We start from the raw sequence: 22,521 nt of genomic DNA, 5'->3' as shown, positions 1-22,521 counted from the left end.
GTATGTGTGGACTGAAGATGATTAAAACTTTGCAATTAAACCAATTCACTGACCTATAGATTCCTTTAATGCTATGAAGATTGAATTCCTGTATCAACTTGAATCCACATCCCAGGCCCGGACTGAAAACTAGTTAAAATTTGGTTATTAAACTAACTTTGGTCCTTAAAATGTAGTTAATAATTTGTAAATCTGCCATTAGTTAACAGTTTTAATGGAGCAATCTGCTTCTGGAATTCAAATTAAAAGAAAAGTTATAGTTACATGTTTGACTTTTCTGTATGGTCATTTGCTGAAGCTCAGTTTTTCTGTTTTGCCTTAAATTCTTTAAATTCAACAGAATTGCCAAATCTAAATCTAAACCAGCATTCCAACTCTGCTTCATTCCCTTCCCTGATTAATATCTTAGGGGTAGGGTGGTCATTATTGACCAGGAAGTTATCTGACCAGCTACTTAAAATCTTAGCAGTCCTCAGACTGGGTATTCTATGGCATATTATTCAATTCCTGTCTATCCAAAACCGTTCCATCACCTACAAGTTACTAATTAGGTGTATGTAGTCTGGCTTCTATGAATGCCACTCCAACAATATTCAGGAATCCAGGATAAAACAACCCACTGGATGGCTTGCCACAACCTGAACAAACTACCTCATTCACCCTAGCTGAATGAAGTATGCAGCACTTATAATGGTAGCTACTTGTAGTGCTTCTGAAACTTGGAGCCACCCCCACCTGTAAGGACAAAGGCAAGCAAGAGTATGGAAACCATCATTTCATCTTCAATTTGGACATGATCTCCATTGCTTTGTTTCTGGGTCTGAATCCTGGAATGTCCTCCACACACCGCGGAATACCTTATCCTGTTAACTAGTGGTTCAAAAAGCTGAGATACTATCAACTCTAGGGTAACTGGGAAAGAACAGTACATACTCAGCACTTGTCCCATGAATGACTTTTAAAAATACATGTACATACACACACAGACTTCCTTTATTTGGAATTGTGCTTTTATTAAAAAAGTGCTTTTAAATATGTACTTTCATGGGTTAAATGTCAATTTTCTCCTTGTGTAAAATGGTGATTCAAATATTGCAGCAAATTCCATGTTTATAGAGATGAGAATTAAGGCTTAACTGAAACTGACACATTTAATTTGGCCTCCAGTTTAAAAAAAAATTAGCCCACAGGGTGGGGCTGTAATTGATTTGCAGAAATGGGCATTATGGTAGTTAGCTATGAGATAGCAAAAATGAGCAACATATGCTGGCCCTGTCAGTGATGCCAATTTGTTTTTTTAAATCTTTCTGCTGAGACAAAAATAGAATGTTATGGAATAATGATCTTCTTGTGATGTGGTTTAACTTAATGAGATTTGCTCTATTTTATGATATGAATGAATTAATTACACGTTGATTCAGTTTTGAAATTCTTTTGTAATCAGTTTAAAGCTATAATGGAATTAATTGTGACTAATTACTTTGCAGCAGCGTGTAAAATTATTACTTCTGCATGCTTCCATTTAATAATAATCGATGCACTCCTGCAGATACCTTTGGAGACACCTTTGCCTATGACTTCAAAAGATTTATGATTTTCCTTGTAAAATTTGTTTTTCAGCTGCAGTACAGTACAAATACATTAAATTACAATATAAATTGTGAATGTAGTGTTCTTGGATTCGAGGACTGTTCATAAATCAGATGGTGGAGGTGAGGAAGCTATCTCTGAATCATTGACAGTGAGTCTTCGGGCTCCTGTACTTCCACAATGGTAGTAATGAGAAGAGGGCACGTTCCAATTAGTGCGGTCTTTTGTGATGGGTGCTGCAGCCTTGCACCACTGCCTTGTGCTGATATCTTCAATGGTGGGAATGGTTGTGCCTGTGATGGAGCTGGCTGTGTCTATGATCCTCTGCAGCCTCTTGTGATCTTGTGCCTTTGAGACTTCATATCAGATTAATTTACAAATGTCTTTGGTGACTTAGCAAATCTCCTCAAGGTAGAATTTCTGTGAGCTCTCTTCCCGATCGCATCAATGTATTGGGGCCCAGATAGATCCTTTGAGATGTTGATACCCAGGAATTTGAAGCTTCTCACCTTTTCCACTGCTGACCCTCAATGAGGAGTATTGTATGTTCTCCCGACTTCTTCCTAAAGTCCGCAGTCAATTCCTTCATCAAGATGAAGTTGAGGTTACTGTGAAAGTACTGTCAACCAATCTACATAACTCTACATCATCTTGTTGCCACCTGAGATTCTACCAACAACATAAACACGAGATTCTACAAATGCTGGAAATCCAGAGAAACACTCAAAATGCTTGAGAAACTCAGAAGATCAGACAACATCTATAGAAACGAATAAAGGGTTAAGAACTAATGAAGGACTGACTTAAGTTTACTGTTGTCCAGGTGTTCCAAAGCAGAGTAGAGAACAGCAACTTAATCTCCCACTCTAACTCAGTTAAGGACAACTCACTTTTTTATTCTTTTCTATAGAATGATTGCACTACATTGTAGCTTTTCAGAATTGCAGCATATGCCCTTGAACTGCCTATGTTTTATAATACAAAAGAATAACCCCATGAGATTTAAGCCCTTTCTTTAGTTATTGATTCTTTAGTTTCCATTTTATTTCTTAAGTCCTTGCAGTGTAGCCCAACTTGTCCAGTAAAAACTGTTTCATCAAATATTCACTTTGAATTATTGGCAAGAGTTCTGAGCTTAATGGCACCTGGCAATATTCTTGTGGTTTTTCAGTGGTCAGACTGCAAAATCTTTGGTGAAAATGGATAAAATAAATCAGTAATGTGATTTATTATTTACATTAAACATAAACATCTATGGGGACCCTTTCTGAACTATTTGGAAAATCTTTGAATTGTTATTGTTATTAAAATATACATCTGGGCTATTGTTATAAAACACTATATGGTAAAGTATTCTTTTTTTTCCTTTTTTTTAAACCAACCAGCTTTGTCTTGGTAGTGGGTGTAGATTTTTTAATAATATAATTAACCATATTATTGTATTTCATAATTCAATTCAATTTATTTTATTTGATTGATCATGAATATGGGATACCATGATTGTATCAGTGTGATTTATATATAGTGTATTTTGTGCTACCTTATTTTGATTTATAATAAGTATCCTTATGAATTCTGTATTTGTGTGTATGAAATTTAATAAAAATATTGGAAAAAGAAAAAGAAACATAAACAGTAATCATGGTAATATGGCATGATTGTTACTATTTACAAATGTTATTAAAATTTATAATACATCTGCTAGTCAACCATGGAAACACTCACAGGATACTTGGTCATCTTACAAATAAAAATACATGCTGTTTAAAACATTGACTGAAGTCTTAGGGTTACCATTTTTTAATGGTTAAAGTTATGTGTTTATTTATTCTGAGATTAGGTAGCTGAGGCGATGGTTTAATGATGAAGAAAATTGCTCAACTGAGATTGATGACTAATTGTAAATGACGGTTGTTTGTAAGTTAACAGCAATTTGAAATTCTGGTCAGAGAAATGGACATAAAACAGTTGTAACTAAGTTGAGCATTGCTTCTTTTCCAGAGTGTTCCTCCAGATAAAATGGCAGTTCCACCAGCTTATGCTGATCTTGGGAAAGCAGCCAGAGATGTTTTCACCAAAGGATATGGTAAGAAATTCAATATTGCAGTTTTTGTCAGAAACTAGAAACTGCCACTGTGAACTATTGTGGATACGTGGAAAGATGGAGGCTATTATTAAGGATGAGGTTTTGGGGTACTTGGAGGCAAATGATAAAATGGGCCAAAGTCAGCAGAGTTTTCTAAAGGGGAAATCTTGCCTGACAAATTGGGTGGCATGGTAGTGGTTAGTACAGCACATTACAGTACAGGACATCCGGGTTCAATTCCCATTGCTGCCTGAAAGAAGTTCGTACGTTCTCCCCGTGACTGTGTGGGTTTCCTCAGGGTGCTTTGGTTTCCTCCCACACTCCAAAGATGTACCAATTGGTAGGTTAATTGGTCATTGTAAATTGTCCCATGATCGGACTTAAATCAGGGGTTGCTGGGTGGTGTGGCTCGAAGGGCCAGTTCTGAACTGTATCTCAATAAATCTGTTGGAATTTTTTGAGGAAATAATAGGCACGATTATTTGGATTTTTAGAAGGTCTTTGATAAGGTGCAGCACATGAGGCTGCTTATCAAATAGAGCCCACCCATGGTATCACAGGGAAGATGCTAGGACGGATTGAAGATTGGCTGGCTTGCAGGAGCCAAAAATGTGAATAAAGGGCACTTTTCTGGTTGGCTGCCCATGACTAGTGGTGTGGTACAGGAGCTGGTGTTGAAACACTTCTTTTCACACTGAATGTCAATGATTTGCACAAAGAATTTGCTGGCTTTGTGGCCAAGTTGGGTGGGGTGTGTGTGAGTGAGTGTGAGAGAGATACGCGGATAAGTGGAGGGGCGGGTAGTGTTGGGGATGTAGGGTGAATGCAGAAGAACTTGGATTGGGGCAATGGGTAAAGAAGTGGTAGATGGAATATGATGTAGGGAGTGTGTGGTCATACATTTTGACACAAGGAATAAAGTCAGATTTTCTAAATGGGCAGAAAACTGAAAAAAACAGAGGTGCAGAGGGACTTGGCAGTCCTTGTACAGAGTTCCCTAAAGGTGAATTTGCAGTTTGAGTCGGTGGTAAGGAACGCAAATCCACTGTTAGCATTCATTCTGAGAGGACCAGAATACAAAAGTAAGGATGTAATACGGAGGCTTTATAAGGCATTGGTCAGACCGCATGGAGTACTGAGAGCAGTTTAGGGCCCTTTATCTAAGAAAAGATGTGCTGGCATTGGTGAGGGCTCAGGAGAGTTCACAAGAATAATCCCAGAATTGAAAGAGTTCACATAGCATTTGATAGCTTAGGCCTGTACTCGCTGGAGTTTAGAAAAGCTGTTGGGGGCGGGGGGAATCTCATTGCAACCTATCGAATAAAGTGGATGTGGAAGGATGTTTCTTATAATGGGAGAGTCCAGGATCAGAGGGCATAGCCTCAGAATTGAGGGACATCATTTAGAAGAAACATGAAGAAAAATTTCTTTAGCCAGAGAGTGGTGAATCTCTGGAATTCATTGCCACAGATGGACTGTACAGACCAAGTCACTGGGTATATTTAAGGTGGATATTGATAGGTTCTTGATCAGTTGGCGTGTCAAAAGTTATGGGGAGAAGGCAGGAGAATGGGGTTGAGAGGGATAATAAATTAGCCATGATGGAATGGTGAAGCAGACTCGATGGGCTGAATGGCCTAATTCTGCTCCTATGTCTTGTTGTTTTGTTATAGTGGAAAATAGGTGTTTACTATTTATCATTGCTGAATTTTTAGCAGCATAGCCAGACACCATTTTTATTAGCTTGGTAGCATTTTTCAGATTTTTTTGACAAGGAAAGGATTGGTCAGAAGGTCAATTAATGTGATAAATGGATTTTTGCAGTGAAGTTAAATTTCTTTAAACATTGTGCTTGGGAAGGGGGAAGGGAGAATCCTGTATATATTTTGTACTGATGTTGCAAGTTTGAGTTTTTAGTTAATGTTCATGTGATTAAATTAATTATATATGCCTTTGCATTCAATAAATGTATTTATGTTGGTGATTAAATTAAGTAAAATTATACATCAGACTGCATTTTAAACCTAACTTTGATCTTTTGGTAGGTTTTGGTTTAGTAAAGCTGGACTTAAAAACAAAATCGGAAAATGGACTGGTAAGTGCTGATATAAGAAGGGTTACTGGAGTTGCTTCCTAATGCTATGTTGATGTCCTTTAACATTTCAGTTGTATATGTAGATTGTAGTACGAGATCTGTTTGGAACAGTGCATTTTTTCACTTGCATAAGGCACTTAGGCATGATGTTGGCCACAGAGGAGAGTGAACAGTATTTTCCACTGTTTCTGAGTCATCCACCTTTAATTATTTTGTTTAGGAAATAGAAGGATTATTGGAGATAGAGACAGATGTTGCCTTTCTTTCCATATGACAGCAATTTCCCTTTACTACAATGCCAGATATTGAGATATACATCGACATTCATGCTAAATTTAGTTCATAATCTGGAATTTTTAAAAAATATACTGCTTTTATTAATGATGACCGTGACTGCTATTAAACTTGTATCTAATTCAATCTATCATTCTTCGTTACACTAGACTTAATGTGCAGACCCACAGCGATACTTGCTTCAGTTTAAAAGTTTAAAAGTGAATGGATCACTGGTTTCGGATATGGCAAAGTTGCTGTCTGTGCATTTGACCTGATAAAGTACTGCTTGTAAGCATCTGTGGATTGGTTTCTAAATTGGGAGATTTCCCACATGAACTGATGAAGAACAGCCTGTATTCATTGTTTTCACATGGAACTTTAGTGACAACATTGCCAGACCCTATTACAATATCTGTGTGCATCTTTAACCCAGTGGAAGGACATAGTTGTGAGAGGTGACATTTTAATTGAAAGCATCCTAGATAGTCCCTCTGAAAGTTCTTGGCATCTGGATAGAAGTAGACATGGAAAATTCTTCCGTCCTCTCTCAGATGATAGATCAGTACTCTGAATGTAACACACAATGTACTCAAGTAAGGCACCTCTAATGTCCATCCTCATTTGTTCACCACCACCAACTGGGTTGGCCAGATCCTGGGTCCGCTGTAAGTAATGATTGAACAGTCTAATTCTACCTTGTCCTTGCCACCACATCTATTACAGATGCATCTCTCTGTGACAATAATGGCAAAAATGACAATGAGTTTAAACTAGTGTGGCTGAGGATGGGAGCTTTTGTAGCGGGCAACAGGTAGTAGGGTTGTACATAAAAAAGATGATATATCAGATACAATAGAAAGGACAGGCTAATATAATGTGGTGGGTCAGATGGGCCAAAATGTATATATTACAACGCTAGGAGTGGGTAAGGCAGATGAACTTGGAACCTGGATCAGTACGTGATATTGTTGCTGAACCAGAGAAATGGATATGGGAGGAACAAAACTAACTGCTTAACGTTCCTAGATTTTGTTGTTTTAGACGTGACGGTGAGGGAGGTAAGACGAGGAGGGGTTGAACTACTGATAAGGGAGAATGTCACAACAGTATTCAGAGGGCATATTTGAGGGCTCATCTACAGAGACTATTTGGGGGGAGATGATAAATAGGGTAATGGCAATTATGGGATTATACTATAGGCCTTGGAATGGCTACTGAGAGGTGGGGATGTACATATGCAGGCATTTATGCAAAGATATGGAAACAACAGTGTTGCCATAATGGGGAACTTTAACTTCACCCTTATTGATTGAAACTTCCTTAATATGAGATGCTCAGATAAGGCAGGTTTTCTTCAGTGAATTCATGAAGGATTCTTGAAAAAGAGGAAGTGTTCAACTAAAGGAGAGAACATATTGGACCTACTTCTGGGAAATGAGCCAAGTTACAGACCTGATAGAGAGTGAACACTTTGGGAGTAGTGACCTCAGCTCATTGTTTTAAGGTGGTTATAAGTAAGAGAATTAGAATGTACTAAACTGGAGGAGGGCAAATTACCACAGAAGCAGCTGTTGTCAGACAAGTCTAAGTCTGACGTGGGAGTTGTTTAAAGAGTAGCTGATCAGAGTTCAGGATCAGCATATTTTGGTAAGAGTAAGGACTAGAATGGTAGGGTAAGGAAAACTTGGATGAGAGGTTCTAAATTTAGTCGGGAAGAAAAAAGAAGCATGCAGTACTGTGTAAAAGTCTTAAGCACTCTAAATTTTTAATATTTTTAATGTGTTAGGTGTTTACTTTTTGTCTTCTGCCTTAGTATGTCAGTAGAAAAGAGCAAATTTTAGATTTCTAAACCTTCATTTTCCAAAAAATTAAATGCTACAGAGAATTCTTTATTTTGTTAAATAAAAACTTGATTACTTTGTAGGTATATAGCCCAGTGCATGTTTATACAAAGATAACAAACAGGTGCTAATGAGCAGTGACATAATGAGTTGAATGAACTAAACTGATTGACTGAAACAGAAATGGAATCAAACTGGGTAAAGGACAACCAAACTAAAAGGCGAGGATGTGGCAGATATGACATTTTAGCCTTCATATCATCAAATCTTACACCAGGGAAAGAGTGAGCATAGCAACAAGACACAAGATGGTCATCCTGCATCAGCCAGGTTTCTCCCAAGCAGAAGTTTTGCAGCAGAAGGAGTTTCAATATGTGCTGTCCAAGCTCTTTTGAAGAAGCACAAAGAAACGGACATAGTTGAGGACCAGAAATGCAGAGCTTGGCCACGGAAACTGAGTGCAGCAGTTTCTTCTGCACCTTCTAAATTGGAAGAAGTCCAGCACTGTTGTCAGCTGTGAACTCTCAAAAGCCACCAGAACCCAAATACACCCCGCTATAATCTGGAGAAGTCTTGTCAGAAGTGGTCTTCATGGAAGAATTGCTGCCAAGGATTTCCTGGTGGTGGCTGATGGAGTAACAGCAATCTGCCATTGCTCCAACTCTAATTATCTTACTATTTCCAACCTGTCTGGAAGCTTTTTTAAGTGTGATATTCTTTCATTATGGATAGAAGGAGGGACAGAGTTACTAAAAAGGATGATTCCTCTGCTTCTTTGGATTCTATTATGGATTTGCTGCAAAGTCATACACGAGAAGCCTCTGAGAAGTTTCAACAATTCAGCTCTGAATTTAAACAAATAGATGGTAAATTGGATTCTATTCAACAAACTTTTAATGAGCACGATAAACGTATAAAAAAAAACGAAGAAATTTTGTCATCTCTGGAAACGGAAGTGGATGAATTGCAGAAACTTTGTGAAAAGCAATCGAAGTTCAAGGAAAAGTTAAGAAGATTATCAACCTAGACAATAGAGTAGAAGAAACAACCTATGGGTTCTGGGTCTCAAAGAATTAATCGAAGGTAATCATTGTATGGAGTTTTTTGCAAACTTTTTGCAAGAGTTATTTCCGGAGATTTTGATGTCTGTGCCTGTGATCGATCGAGTTCACAGATCTCCTGTGTTTAGACCTCCTAAGGGTTAGAGACCAAGATCAGTAATAATCTGCTTTCAGGAATTTAAAACAAAGGAACTCTTAATTCACGAATCTCGTCGAAGAGGCATGATTGATTATAATGGTCACAAGATTAGAATTGTCGAAGATTATTCACCTGAGGTTATGCAGGAACATGTTAAGTTCAAAGACGTTATGTCTGAGCTTTTTAGTAAGGGTTTCAAGCCTTCCCTTCGCTACCCAGCCCGACTTAAAATCACACTTACAGATGGATCTTCGGAATGGTTCCGCTCGACTGTTGAAGCACAAAAGTTTTTAAAATCCAAACGCCAGCTGTTTAGTTTCTCCTTACATGAAGACACAAGATTAAATGAGAAATCTTTAATTCACAAATCCCGTCAAAGGGGCATGATAGGTTATAGGGTGGAATATTAAGATTCTCGAAGATTATTCACTTGAGGTTATGCAGGAACGTGCTAAGTTTCAACAAGCTTTGTTGTAATTTTTTTAACAAGGGTTTTAACCTGTCGCTTGGCTACCCAGTTTGACTGAGAATCTCATTAAAGATGGATCCTTCAAATGGTTTCGTTTGAATGCTGAAGCACAAAGATTTTTTAAATTTGAAGGCTAACTGCTTAGTCTGTTTTTCCATGAAGATATAAGATTAATGTTTAATGTCTTTCTGTATGAATAATTGTATCTTTTACTTTTGGTAAACCTTTGTAACTAATTATTTTCGTATTTTTTAATACTGTATATTTGATATACAAGAATTGAATCTCTTGTTTGGATATTATTTAGTCTAGGTTGGAATATAAATAACCTTGAAACTAATTGGAGTGATCACCAGGTTTTTTTGGGGGTTTGTCCGTAGTTGTAGATGCCAACTTGCTATTGGCCGGTTTTCTTTCTTTGGGAGGTGGGCGGGGTATAGTTTTTTTTTCAGAAGCTGTTTTCGAATTTTTAGCCAGCTTGTTGGTTACCATTTCTCAAGGTTTATGGCTTGGTTTTTAAATTACATTTTAACCCTTCCTTTAAATAATACTAAATATGGACCAAGCTATTAATTTACTTAGTTTTAACATGAAAGGGTTAAATCACCCTGTCAAACGTAATAAGATTTTTGCTTATATTAGGAAATTTAAGGTCCCTATTATTTTCTTACAAGAAACTCACATACGCAAATGTGATAATCTACGTTTTTTTAGCCGTTGGAATGGAGTTTGTTTTCACTCTTTTCAGGGCAAATCTAGAGGAGTTTCAATTCTTAAAGGTAATACACTTCCCTTTGTCCAACATAAAGTAGTGTCTGATACTAATGGATGTTTTGTTATAGTTTCAGGAAAACTAGATAATAAATTAATAGTATTTGCCAATGTGTATGGCCCAAATGTAGATGATCTAGGATTCTTTGAGCGTTGTTTTTTCGTTTTTACCAGATCTGAATCTTCTTTCTTTGGTGATGGGAGGAGATTTTAACTGTTGGCTTGAACCAATTTTGGATCAATCATCTTCTAAACCAGCGTCTCTTAATAAATCAGCTGTTTATTCAATCCTTTTTATTGAAGTGTGGTATTGTTGCTGTTTAGCATTTTTTATGTCCTTTAGATAGGGAGTATTCGTTTTTTTCCCATGTTCATCATACATATTCCAGGGTTGACTATTTTTTTTATTGATAGTCAAATGATTTCATCAGTTCACTCCTGTGAATATAAAGAGATTGCTGTTTCAGATCATGCACTGATATTTCTATCTTTAAAACTCCCTGGTCTTCCTCAAACCAACAGATTTTGGCGTTTTAATACAACTTTGTTATCTGATAAGGAATTTTTAAAATTTCTAGAGAAGCATATTATTTTGTTTTTTGAAGAGAATAAAAAGGAAGAGACTTCTAATCTTATTGTATGGGATACTTTCAAGGCCTATATTAGAGGACAAATTATTTCTTTTACTGCAAGTGTTAAGAATAAAGCTAATAAAGAAAGAACTGAATTAGCCAATCAATTGAAACAATTAGCTCAAAAATATGCTATAGCTCCAGATCCTGTTTTATATAAAAGACGTGTTGAAGTTAAAACTAAATATGATCTTCTGTTAACATATCCAATTGAAACTCAACTTCTTAAAGATAAAACTCAATTTTTCATTCACGGAGATAAATCAGGCAAAGTATTGGCCAACCAATTCAAAACTTCTGTAGTTAAATGACAGATTAAAGAAATTTGCAAAACTAAGGGTGATACGACAACTGATTACTCCGAAATAAATGATACCTTTAGAGAATTCTATTCTAAACTTTTCGTTCTGATTCCCCTAAAGATAATACTGTAATGAATAATTTTCTAGATCAATTAAATATCCCTGCACTTTCTGCAGATAATTGCAAACAGATGGATCAACCCATTTCTTATGAGGAAATCGCTGAGGCTATACGTTCATTACACTCAGGGAAGTCTCCGGGTCCAGATGGATTTTCTGGAGAATTTTATAAGGCTTTTTCTTGATTAATTATACCGCAGTTACACTTAGTTTTTTTGGATTCTTTCAAATTGGGTAGTTTGCCTCAATTTTTTTATGAAGCTTCTATTTCGCTTATCCTAAAAAAGAACAAGGACCCAGCTGAATGCTTTTCATATAGGCCAATTTCATTACTCAATGTTGATATAAAATTCTAAAGTTCTGGCTCGTAGGATTGAAAATATTTTAGCTTCTATTATTTCTGATGATCAGACTGGATTTATTCCCATTCCCATTTTAATATACGCCGTGTATTAAATGTTATTTACTCTGCTTCTCAGGAGATATCGGAATGTGTGATATCCTTAGATGCTGAGAAGGCCTTCGATCAGGTTGAATGGAATTATTTATTTAAAACCTTAGAAAAATTTATCTTTGGACCAGATTTTATTCAATGGATTAAATTACTTTATTTATCTCCTGCTCAGGTTCTTACTAATTTTCAAAATTCCAAACCATTTAAACTTCACTGTGGAACTAGACAAGGCTGTCCGTTGAGTCCTTTGCTTTTTGATCGAGCTTTAGAACCCCTTTCCATTGCTTTTCAAGAATCTAATGATATTTGTGGTATTTTAAGGAGAGGTATCACCCACAAAATCTCACTTTACGCTGATAATATATTGCTTTTTATCTCTAATATTAGGGACCTCGTTGCTTTGCGTACTTCCTTTACTCTCCCGTTTTAGTCAGCTTTCAGGATATAAATTGAACCTACATAAGCGTGAATTATTTCCGTTAAATAATTTGGTATCAGTTAATACTAATCTCCCTTTTAAAGTTGTAAGGAATCAATTTACTTATTTGGGTGTAACAGTCACTAAGAATTACAAACACCTGTTTAAAGAAAATTTTCTTACTTCATTGAACCATGTAAAAAAAAATCGTTAAATTGGTCACCTCTTTCAATATCATTGATTGGACAAATTAATTCTATTAAAATGAATATTCTACCTAAATTTATATATCTTTTTCAGGTTTTGCCTGTTTTTATTCCTAAATCCTTTTTTGACTCTCTTGAATCTATTTTATCCTCCTATATATGGAAAAATAAACATCCTCATTTAAATGAAGTTCATCTTCAAAAACCTAAAAAGTCTGGAGGTTTAGCCTTACCTCATTTTAGGTTTTATTACTGGGCAGTTAATATATGATATCTTACATTTTGGCTATATTATATTAATTGTTTAGTCTGTCCGGTATGGGTTTCTTTAGAAGCTAATTCTGTTAAAAAATTTTCTATTATTTCTCTTCTTGGATCCTCACTTCCTTTATTTGTAAGTAAACTAACTGATATTTTAACAGTTAAACATACTCTGAGGATCTGGATACAATTTAGAAAACATTTTGGTTTATTGAGATTTTCCCTTTTTAGTCCCATTTAATCCAATTTTTTTTAAACCCTCCACGACTGATTTAGTTTTAAAGAAGGGGACATATTGGGTATTAAATGCTTTTGGGATCTGCTTGTTGGAGGAAATCTTTTTTCATTTGAGGGAATTGTCAGCTAAGTATAGCTTACCCAAAACTCACTTTTTTAGATATCTGCAAATCAGAGACTTTCTAAGATCTCAATTATGCACATTTCCTATAAGCTCAGATAAGAACTTACTAGACGTAATTTTTAAATTGACACCTTTTCATCATGGTTCAATATCTAATATTTATGGTACGTTACTGGAGACGAGGAATGTTCCTTTAGACAAAATTAAGAATCTCTGGGAACAAGATTTTCAGACATCAATATCTGAGGAAACTTGGAATGAAATTTTTAAACTGGTTAATACTTCATCGCTATGTGCTCGCCATTCCCTCATACAATTTAAGGTGGTACGTAGAGTCCATATGACTAAAGATAAGCTATTTCGTTTTTATTCAGATATATCTCCCTACTGTGACAGATGTAATAGTGGAGAAGCTTCATTAATTCATATGTTTTGGACGAGTCCGTGTCTTGAAAAATATTGGAAGGAAGTTTTTCAAACTTTTACGTTTTGAAAGTCAATTTAAAGCTTAATCCTCTGACGGCCCTATTCGGTATTGTTGCAGGACAAGATATCAAGCTGAAGACATCTGATTTACATATTTTGGCCTTTAGCTCTCTTATAGCTAGAAGTGCACTTTTGTTTTAATGGAAAGATGTTTCTCCTCCTACTCATGCTCAATGGTTCTGCAACGTTATGTCATGCTTAGATTTAGAGAAGATTCGTTGTTCAATTTATGAATCTTGTCAGGACTTTGAAACATTGTTGGGGACCCTTTCTGAATTATTTTCAAAACTTTCAAAATCCTCAATTCGTTGTTTAAATTCAGATGTTGGCTATTATTTATTTTTTATTATATGAGAAGGTATTTTACCTTTTTTCTCCTTAATAAACAGCTTTGGTCTTGGTAGGGGTTAGACTTTTTTTGTAATAAGTTAGTATGTTTCAGTATAACTATTGACTAACTTACATGAATACGGGGTAATGAGATTGTTATTATGAATAGATATAATGTAATTGGTAGGTTTTTTAGATTTTTTTTTGACCTTTTATATACACTTTCTTGTACTCTGTATTCTTCTATGTAGAAACCAATAAAAATATTGAAAAGAAGAGTTGCTGCCAAAAAGCTAATCCTCCAAAGTGGAAACAAAGGCAAGAGATTAACCAATGTACAGAAAACACAAGGACTGGGGTACTAAACAATGGCAGCAAGTGCTCTAGACAGCCAAGTCAAATTTTTAAATTTTTGGCTCAAGCAAGATGCATTTTGTCCGTAGAAGAGTGTACTACTTAGATTAGTGTCTGCAGCCAACAGTGAAGCATGGCGGAGGTTCCCTGCAGGTTTGGGGCTGCATTTCTGCAAGCGGGGTTGGTAATCTGGTCAGCGTTAGCTGAATCTTTAATGTTGTGAAGTACAAACAGGTTCTTGTCCATCATGTACTGTCAGGGAGGCATCTTTATTCTGCATCAGAACAATGACCCTAAACACATGGCCATGGTCATAAAGAACTTTCTTCAGTGAAAAGAACAATAAAGTTCTGCAACAGATGGAATGGCCTCACAGAGCCCTGATCTCAACATCATTGAAACTGTCTGGGATCATCATTGAAACTGGAGAGACAGAAGCTGCGACAGTGAAGGTCTGCCGAAGAACTGTGGCAAGTTCTCCAAGATGCTTGGAACAACCTACCGGCTGATTTTCTTATAAATCTGTGTGATAGTGTACCTAAGAGAATTGATACAGTTTTAAAGGCAAAGGGTAGTAACACCAAATATGCGTTGCTTTATTTTTTTACTGTTTACTACTCTTTGTAGAAAGTTTTCATTATTTTTGAAGCATCCATCCTTTGCATAACTTTTTCTATGTGCTTAAGACTTTTGCTAAGTACTGTATATAAGCTTTAGGAAGATAAGGTAAAGTCAGACTTGTGGAATGATAGCAGGAAATCTGTCAAGCAGGCAATTAGGAAGGCCAGAAGAAGTCATGGAATGTCTTTGGTGAACAGGGCCAAGGATAATCCCAGGGCATTTTATGCTTAAGGAAAGAGAGGTTAACTAGGGAAAGAGTAGGTGCACTGAAGGTTAAAGGAGGGAATTTGTGATTGGAGTCAGAGCGAGTGGCTGAAGTGCTACTCAAGCGAGTACTTTGCATTGGTATTTACTGAGAAGGATTTGGAGGATAGTGAAGGGAGAGTGGAGTATGCTGATGTGCTCGGACGTTTTGATATTGAGGAGTTAGCACTGGGGCTTCTGAAAAACATTAAGGTAAATGTCCCCAGGGCCTGAAGGCTTATATCTCAGAATGCTGAAAGAAGCAAATGAGATTGCTGCAGCTTCAACAAGGATCTTCTGTGGCCTTACTAGTAACAGGTAGGCCCTGGGGGACTAGAGAGTGCTAATGTTGTGCCTTTGTTCAAAAAGGGAAATAGGAAAATCCAGGTAATTATAGGCTAGTTAGCCTCACATCAGTGTTAGAGATGGTATTGGAGAGGAAAGTGAGGGATAGGATTTATGGTTTGATTAGAAGATAGAACAGGGGTGGAAGGCTGTATCGTGGCTGTAGATCTGTGACCACTGGTGTTAGACAATAGGTGCAGGAGTAGGCCATTTGGCCCTTCGAGCCAGCACCGCCATTCACAGTGATCATGGCTGACTGTGTTCTGCAACGATTGGAACTAGGACCTCTGTCATTTGTGATATATATCAATAATTTGGATGAAAATGTAGACATGTGGTTTAGCAACTTTACAAATATCACCTGGATTGGAGAAGATATAGACAGTTACAGGATTATAAAAAGGATACAGCAGGATATTGATCAGTTGCAGATATGGACAGAGAAGAGGCGGATGGAATTTAATCAGGCAAGTGTGAGATGTTGCACTTTTGAGAGGTCAAATGCAAGGAAAAAGTATATAGTTAATGGTAGGCCCCCTAACAACATTGTTCAGTGGGATCTCGGGGTCCAGGTTCATAGTTCACTGAAAGTGGCAGTGTAAGTAGATAAGGTAGTAAGAAGGCTTCAGGAATGTTTGCTTTAATTGGTGGAGTGTTGAGTAGAAGAGATGGAAGCTATGCTGCTGCTGTATAAAACTTTTGTCAGACCACACTTGGAGTAATGTGTACAGTTCAGGTCATCCTGTTATAGGACGGATGTGGAGATTGTGGGACAGGTGCAGACATAGTTTGCTGGGATGCTGCCTGGTTAAAGGGTATGAGCTATAAGGAAAGGTTGGGCAAATATAAATCAATCTGCTGAGAATGTCACAGGCTGAATGGAGACCTGAGAGATTTCTAAAATCGAGGGGCATAGATAGGGTGGACAGTCAGAATCTGTTCTGCAGAGCAGAAATATCAAACGCCAGGTGACCTACTTTTCTAGTTAGACGGGGAAAAATTTAAAGGTGATGTGAGAGGAAAGTTCTTTTAAAAAATACAGATGATAGGTGCCTGGAATTGGTTATCTGGGATACTCGTGGAATCAGGCAGCTTGGAATTTAAGAGGATTTTAGTTAGACGTATGAATATGAAGGGATCTGGGGGACAACATTTAGTAGAAATCGGCATCAAGCTGGGCACAAGATTGTGAGCTGAATTACCTGTCTGGTGTTGTACTCTGCTCTTCCATGACCACTGAACTCAAGACCATATCTATAGCCTTGGACCATGGGAGAAACTGTCCTTGACACCAAGGCAGGATTTGACTGAGTATGACCACAGTTAATTCTGGTAAAGCAGTGTTAAATGGACAACAAGGGGTAAATATCCTGTATATTAAGGTTGTATATTGCAGAAAGGAAGATATTTGTGGTAATCTTCCCAGAATCACTACGATTGCTCAGAGCAATGTTTTCAGCTTGCTCATAGTGACCTGCCTACAAGGTTTTTTACTGGTATTTACATAATGTTCAATTTCATATGCTGCAACTCTGAATAAAATAGTTAGTGCCTGCATTTGGCAACTCCTAGACAACATTTATGCTTATGCAAATAATATTCATGTCACAAAGCAATGTCCCAAGCAATGACCAGCTTCAGTGTGAAAGAAGTGGACCATTAATTTATGATATTCAGTGACATTACTTTTGCTATGGTTCCTCATTATCAACTTATTGAGAGATTATCATTGACCAGAAACTCAACTAGTCCAGCAAAAAAAATACAATGGCTTCAGAGACTGGAGTCCTGCCTTGAGTAATTTTTGTCTTGGTGCCCCAAAGACTTTCCACCATTTATGGGAGCATGGTGAAGTGCTTTCCACTTGCCTGGAGAAGTACCACTAGAAGTTCAATCAATCATGACAAAGCAGTATGCTTAATTGGCATTCCATTAATGACATTCGCTGTATAGTCAGTCCATTACAGCATTGTACAATTTATAAAATGCATCGCTAGCCAACTCTTAACAGCTTCTGCCAAATTCATAACCTTTATTACCAAGAACATAAGAGCAGTGGTTAAAAAGGTATTTCAGCATCATCTTCTCATGACCAATTATGCTGGCCTAGCCAGAAATATACACATCCAGAAAAAAGATGATCAACTCTCAATCATTCTGCTATATAAACTTCCATATATTCTAATTTTGTCTGCAACTTCTTGAGTGGACTTTATTGAAATTCTTGTGAAAATATTTCAGGTTCTTGTTTCTTCACAAATACTCTTATCATCATCAAATAATTATAATGTAATAATCAAATGCTTTCCCTTCGTGAATTCATGCTAACTCTGCTCAATCATTTTCTGATTTTATTTTTGAATTGTCGCAATCAGATGAATAAAATTACATGAGTATATTACCGTTATGTACCGTGTCGTATAACGTGGGTGATGATGATCTTCCATCTGTCTTCATTGCCTTTAGGGAAGGTCCGCTTCACGCTTTTGTTCTTATTCTTGTCTCTTTCCATGACCATGATTGCTCTTGGCAAATTTTTCTTCAGAAGTGGTTTGCCTTTGCCATCTTCTAGGTAGTGTCTTTACAAGATGGGTAACTTCATCCATTATCGATACTCTACAGAGATTGACTGCCAGGCTTCAGTGGTCATATAACCAGGACTTGTGATGTGCAGCAGCTGTTCATACAACCATCCACCACTTATTGCCATGGCTTCACGTGACCCTGATCGGGAGAACCATGCAGGTTCTACACCTTACCCAAGGGTGACCTGCAGGCTAGCGGAGAGAGGGAGCCCCTTACACTTCCTTTGGTAGAGATGTATTTTCACCCTGCCATCCTTTTAAGTGCAAACTTAAATATCAAAGATGTTTTTTGGAAATGATCAAATGACATATGGAAATGGTTCATAAATAGAATCATAGAGCAAAATAGAAGAAATGCATGGTATCAATGCCATGCTGAGACTTGATAGGTGCTAGCCACCCGTATGTTGTGTGTGCACTTGAGAAGTGTTTGAGCCTCCTTTTGGATATACTCAATGAATCACATGGACCACAGTTTGGTGTTAACTTTTCATGCTATGCTGAGGTTTCAAGATAAAGATGTAAAGTTTGCTTTGTAAGTTCTGTAAATAACGCCTTGGGTTGCAGATTGGGCACTGCAATTGCCTTTGGCTATCAAAGTTGGGTAAGTTAAAATGAGCCTTTTTGTATTGCTGTCCAAAAAGAGTTTGGCTGCTTTTATGGGATGAACTTCAGACAGTACTTCACTGTAATGAAAAGACTACAGTCAGTCATTGCCTAAGCTCACATATCATTAAGATTTAATCAAAAATGCTAATAGTTTTGATACATTAGGAATTGAATGAATGCAGTTTTCTTGCACGCTGAATAACTTGTTTCTGATTGTAGGAATTCACAAGTGCAGGCTCTGCCAACATGGATACTTCCAAAGTTGCTGGCAGTCTGGAAACAAAATACAAATGGGTGGATTATGGACTGACATTCACAGAAAAATGGAACACAGATAATGTTTTGGGAACTGAAATTACTGTTGAAGATCAGGTAATTTAGTTCATAGAACAAATATTAAGTTTATCATATCTTTCACAAGTAAAAATACAAACTGCACTTTTTTCTGTTTAGCTTCTGAAAGGACTGAAAATTGGAGTTGACTCTTCATTTGCACCTAATACAGGGTGAGTTTGAAAATATAAGTTGATATAAAGATCAACATACTATTATTTTCAACCTAAAATAATTTCTATGAATCTGGAAACATTTGAAATTTTAAGTTTTCATTTCCAAACCTACAGTACCTTGAGTATATACAGTACTGTACAAAAATCTTGGCACATATGAGGTACCTTAGAATTTTGCAGTCCTGTAGGTACTTACCAACTTCTCAGTTTGTATGATTGATATAATGTAACTTACAGATCAACAATACACAAGTAACCTCTGATAATTTTCCTACCTTTACAAGACAGAATGGCTGGAATCATGTCAATGAGTCACACATTGTGTCATTTTGTAATGCAGAGTCATGAGTTTGAAGGTGCTGATATGAATATTTTATGTATTGAAAATTGTTGTCCCATTGGTAACACAATCTGAACAGAAAACACCTTTATTTTGATTGTCAGAATGATTAATGAAGCTATGTTTTAGAATACAATGATGTTCCAGTTTTTTTTTGCTGTATTCTTAAAATAGGAAGAAAAGTGCGAAAATTAAGACCGGTTACAAGAGGGAACACATCAATTTGGGAATTGATGTTGACTTCGATGTTGCTGGCCCAGCTATACGTGGAGCCTTTGTCTTTGGTTTTGATGGATGGTTAGCAGGATATCAAATGACCTTTGAAACTGCAAAATCCAGAGTCTCCCAGAGTAACTTTGCTGTGGGTTACAGGACAGATGACTTTCAGCTCCATACTAATGTGTAGGTGCACATCTTCTGTTTTTTTTGTAGAGATGTTTGTCTAAATTTTGGTATGTATATTGTCTTTGAAGAAAATACATTTTGGATAATAACTTTCCAGGCATAATACAATTCTACTGATGCATGTAGTTTCAGATGTTTAAATTCAAAGGTATTGTTGGATAATTGATGTGAATAGTTGTTACCCTTAGTCATACATCATAGAAAGACGCCCTTCAGCCCATGATGAGATACCATTAATTGCACCTATCTAAGCTAATCTCGTTTACCCATATTAGATGCGTAGTCTTCAATGCCTTGGCAATTTCATATCTGGACACTTAAATATTCCTCCCCCTTTTCAGAATGCACATTTCAATCACCATGTGTGGAACAAATTCCACATTATTTCCCCTATAAATCAGCTATCTCTTGCCTTAAACCTGTGCCCTTTAATTTTGGACTCACTCCTCAACCCTCAGAAAAAGACTATCTCTCCTATCTACGTTCCTCTTAGTTTTATGAACCTGAAGGTCAATCCTCAGGTTCCTATATTCTAGTAAGAATAAACCTATCATATTTACTTTTATTAAGTAAAAGCTCTAATTTCAAGCTACGTCCTAGTGAATCTCTTCTTCACCAATTCTAATGCTACCAAGTCTTTTCATAGTGTAGCAACCAAAAATGTACACAGTCAGTACTTTGAGGCAGTGATTACATTGTTACATGATTGGAATTGACTTTATGTTCCTTTTTCTGTTTAGCTGTGTTTTCAGCTGATGTCTTTTGATGAGTCAACCTCTTTAAAAACTTCTATGTAATTAAAGATCCAAAACGTTTAATAAATGTTGAATAATCTGATGTAATTTATACTGGACGAGAGAGGTACTGAAGTATGGCTTGAGCCATAATTGAATGGGAGAAGTGTTACATTGCTCAAGGGAGGTTCCAAATCAAGAAAGTATATTTTGAACAAACTACTCAAAGTAAGATATAAAACAGTACAATATAGGAACATGATGGCAAATTGAATTACAGGTAAATCACATGATCTGTATCCCTCACTTACCTGTATGCTCATGTGCATTTTAAAATGCCCGTATCAGGCTGCTTACACCATCATCCCCTGGCAGTGCATTCCTGGCACCTACCACATCAATTTCCTTTCTCACCTTATAGCTGTGTCCTCCAGTATTTTGACACTTCTGCTGTGTGGAAAAGGAATCCCTGTCATCTATGCCTCTCATAATTTATCTGTCATTACAGTGCAGAGTAGAGCCTTTGAGCCATGCCTCCCCAAGAATGCCAGGAACCCTGATTAACCCTAAACTAAACATGGGAAAATTTTACAATGATGAATTAACCTACCTGGTTCATCTTTTGACTGTGGGAGGAAACCCATGCATTCCACTGGGAAGATGTACAGAACGGTGGTGAAATTGAACTCTGAACTTCTGAATACCCCGAGCTGTTAGAGTGTCAGGCTAACTGCTACACTACCAGTGTAGACTTGCGCCAGTTTATTATTTTATAAACCCATATTGGTCTCCCCTTAGCCTCTAATGCTTCAAAGAAATCGACCCAGGAAAATTAAGTACCTTGTGTCTCTGGCAACCAAACATAGCAGTTTGCAATGAAATTGGGTATCTGCATGATACTTTGCCAGCCTACACTGACTTCACATATAAGTACTGTCAAATTAAGTTGCTGCTGACAACATGATTGGTAGTAAAATGACATTAATGGTGGTTAGATCATTTTAATTTTATAATATACAATTTTGTGTTGCCTAATTTGGTAAAAAAAAATACGTCTCTTTAGGTTATAATGTTGCAATATCATGTGAATGATGCTTCACCAAAATTATGTTTGTTCTGTACAACAGGAATGATGGTACTGAATTTGGTGGCTCCATTTATCAGAAAATCAGTGAAAATCTTGAAACTAGTGTTAATCTCGCTTGGACAGCAGGGAATAGCAATACCCGATTTGGAATTGCAGCAAAATACAAGATTGATGCCGATGCAACGTGCTCGGTTAGTGTATAATTATTTAGTTTTTTTATTGGTTAATTATATAATGCAGGCAAGAGGAAGCATGAATATACATGTTCCATAGTGCGTATCACACTGATTAAAAATAAAAACAGCATTAACAGTTGTAATTTTTGAGAGAATTGCTTTATAAGGAATTTATTCTTTCAATTTTTTTTATCAGGTTAAAGTGAACAATTCAAGTCTCATTGGACTTGGATATTCTCAAATACTAAAACCAGGTGAGCCACATTTAGTCTTACATCAATGGTGTCTTGTGCAAATAAAATCTGAGTATTGTAACAAAATATCAATGAGATAGAAGTATAGTTTGTTTTTGTCTGAGATTTCCATTGTGGATTTATTTTGCTTCCCCCTCCCGAAGGGGATACCATAGACTGGGTATTCAACAAGTTTTAATATACCTCTATTGACATGCTTAATGTGTCCTTAAGTATTCGTCCTTGTCAGGTTTACCCAAACTTGTGGTCAGTGATACTGATGCAGTTTTGTTACTAAACTATCCAGCTGGTATAATGAAATGACCAGAATGAAGTTGATGCTTCCCTGGGGCATTACCTGTGGCCATTTAAAACCTTTTTC

The 22,521-nt window shown here is 36.8% G+C and overlaps 1 protein-coding gene across 2 annotated transcripts in view; it reads left to right on the top strand.

Moving 5' to 3' along the window:
• Nucleotides 1-22,521, top strand: part of LOC134349241 (voltage-dependent anion-selective channel protein 1) — a 31,170-nt gene that overhangs the window by 5,516 nt on the left and 3,133 nt on the right. For both annotated transcript variants that reach the window (XM_063053266.1, XM_063053267.1), the window contains exons 2-8: nucleotides 3,592-3,676; nucleotides 5,722-5,771; nucleotides 18,875-19,027; nucleotides 19,109-19,161; nucleotides 19,679-19,906; nucleotides 21,771-21,921; nucleotides 22,103-22,160. In XM_063053266.1, coding sequence (XP_062909336.1) covers nucleotides 3,610-3,676; nucleotides 5,722-5,771; nucleotides 18,875-19,027; nucleotides 19,109-19,161; nucleotides 19,679-19,906; nucleotides 21,771-21,921; nucleotides 22,103-22,160 — 760 coding nt within the window. In that variant the 5' untranslated portion in view covers nucleotides 3,592-3,609. The remainder of the gene's footprint in view (nucleotides 1-3,591; nucleotides 3,677-5,721; nucleotides 5,772-18,874; nucleotides 19,028-19,108; nucleotides 19,162-19,678; nucleotides 19,907-21,770; nucleotides 21,922-22,102; nucleotides 22,161-22,521) is intronic.

The sequence above is a fragment of the Mobula hypostoma genome, chromosome 7 (genome assembly GCF_963921235.1).
Source record: "Mobula hypostoma chromosome 7, sMobHyp1.1, whole genome shotgun sequence".
Taxonomy (NCBI): domain Eukaryota; kingdom Metazoa; phylum Chordata; class Chondrichthyes; order Myliobatiformes; family Myliobatidae; genus Mobula; species Mobula hypostoma.
This window is presented reverse-complemented; position numbering and strand designations above follow the sequence as displayed.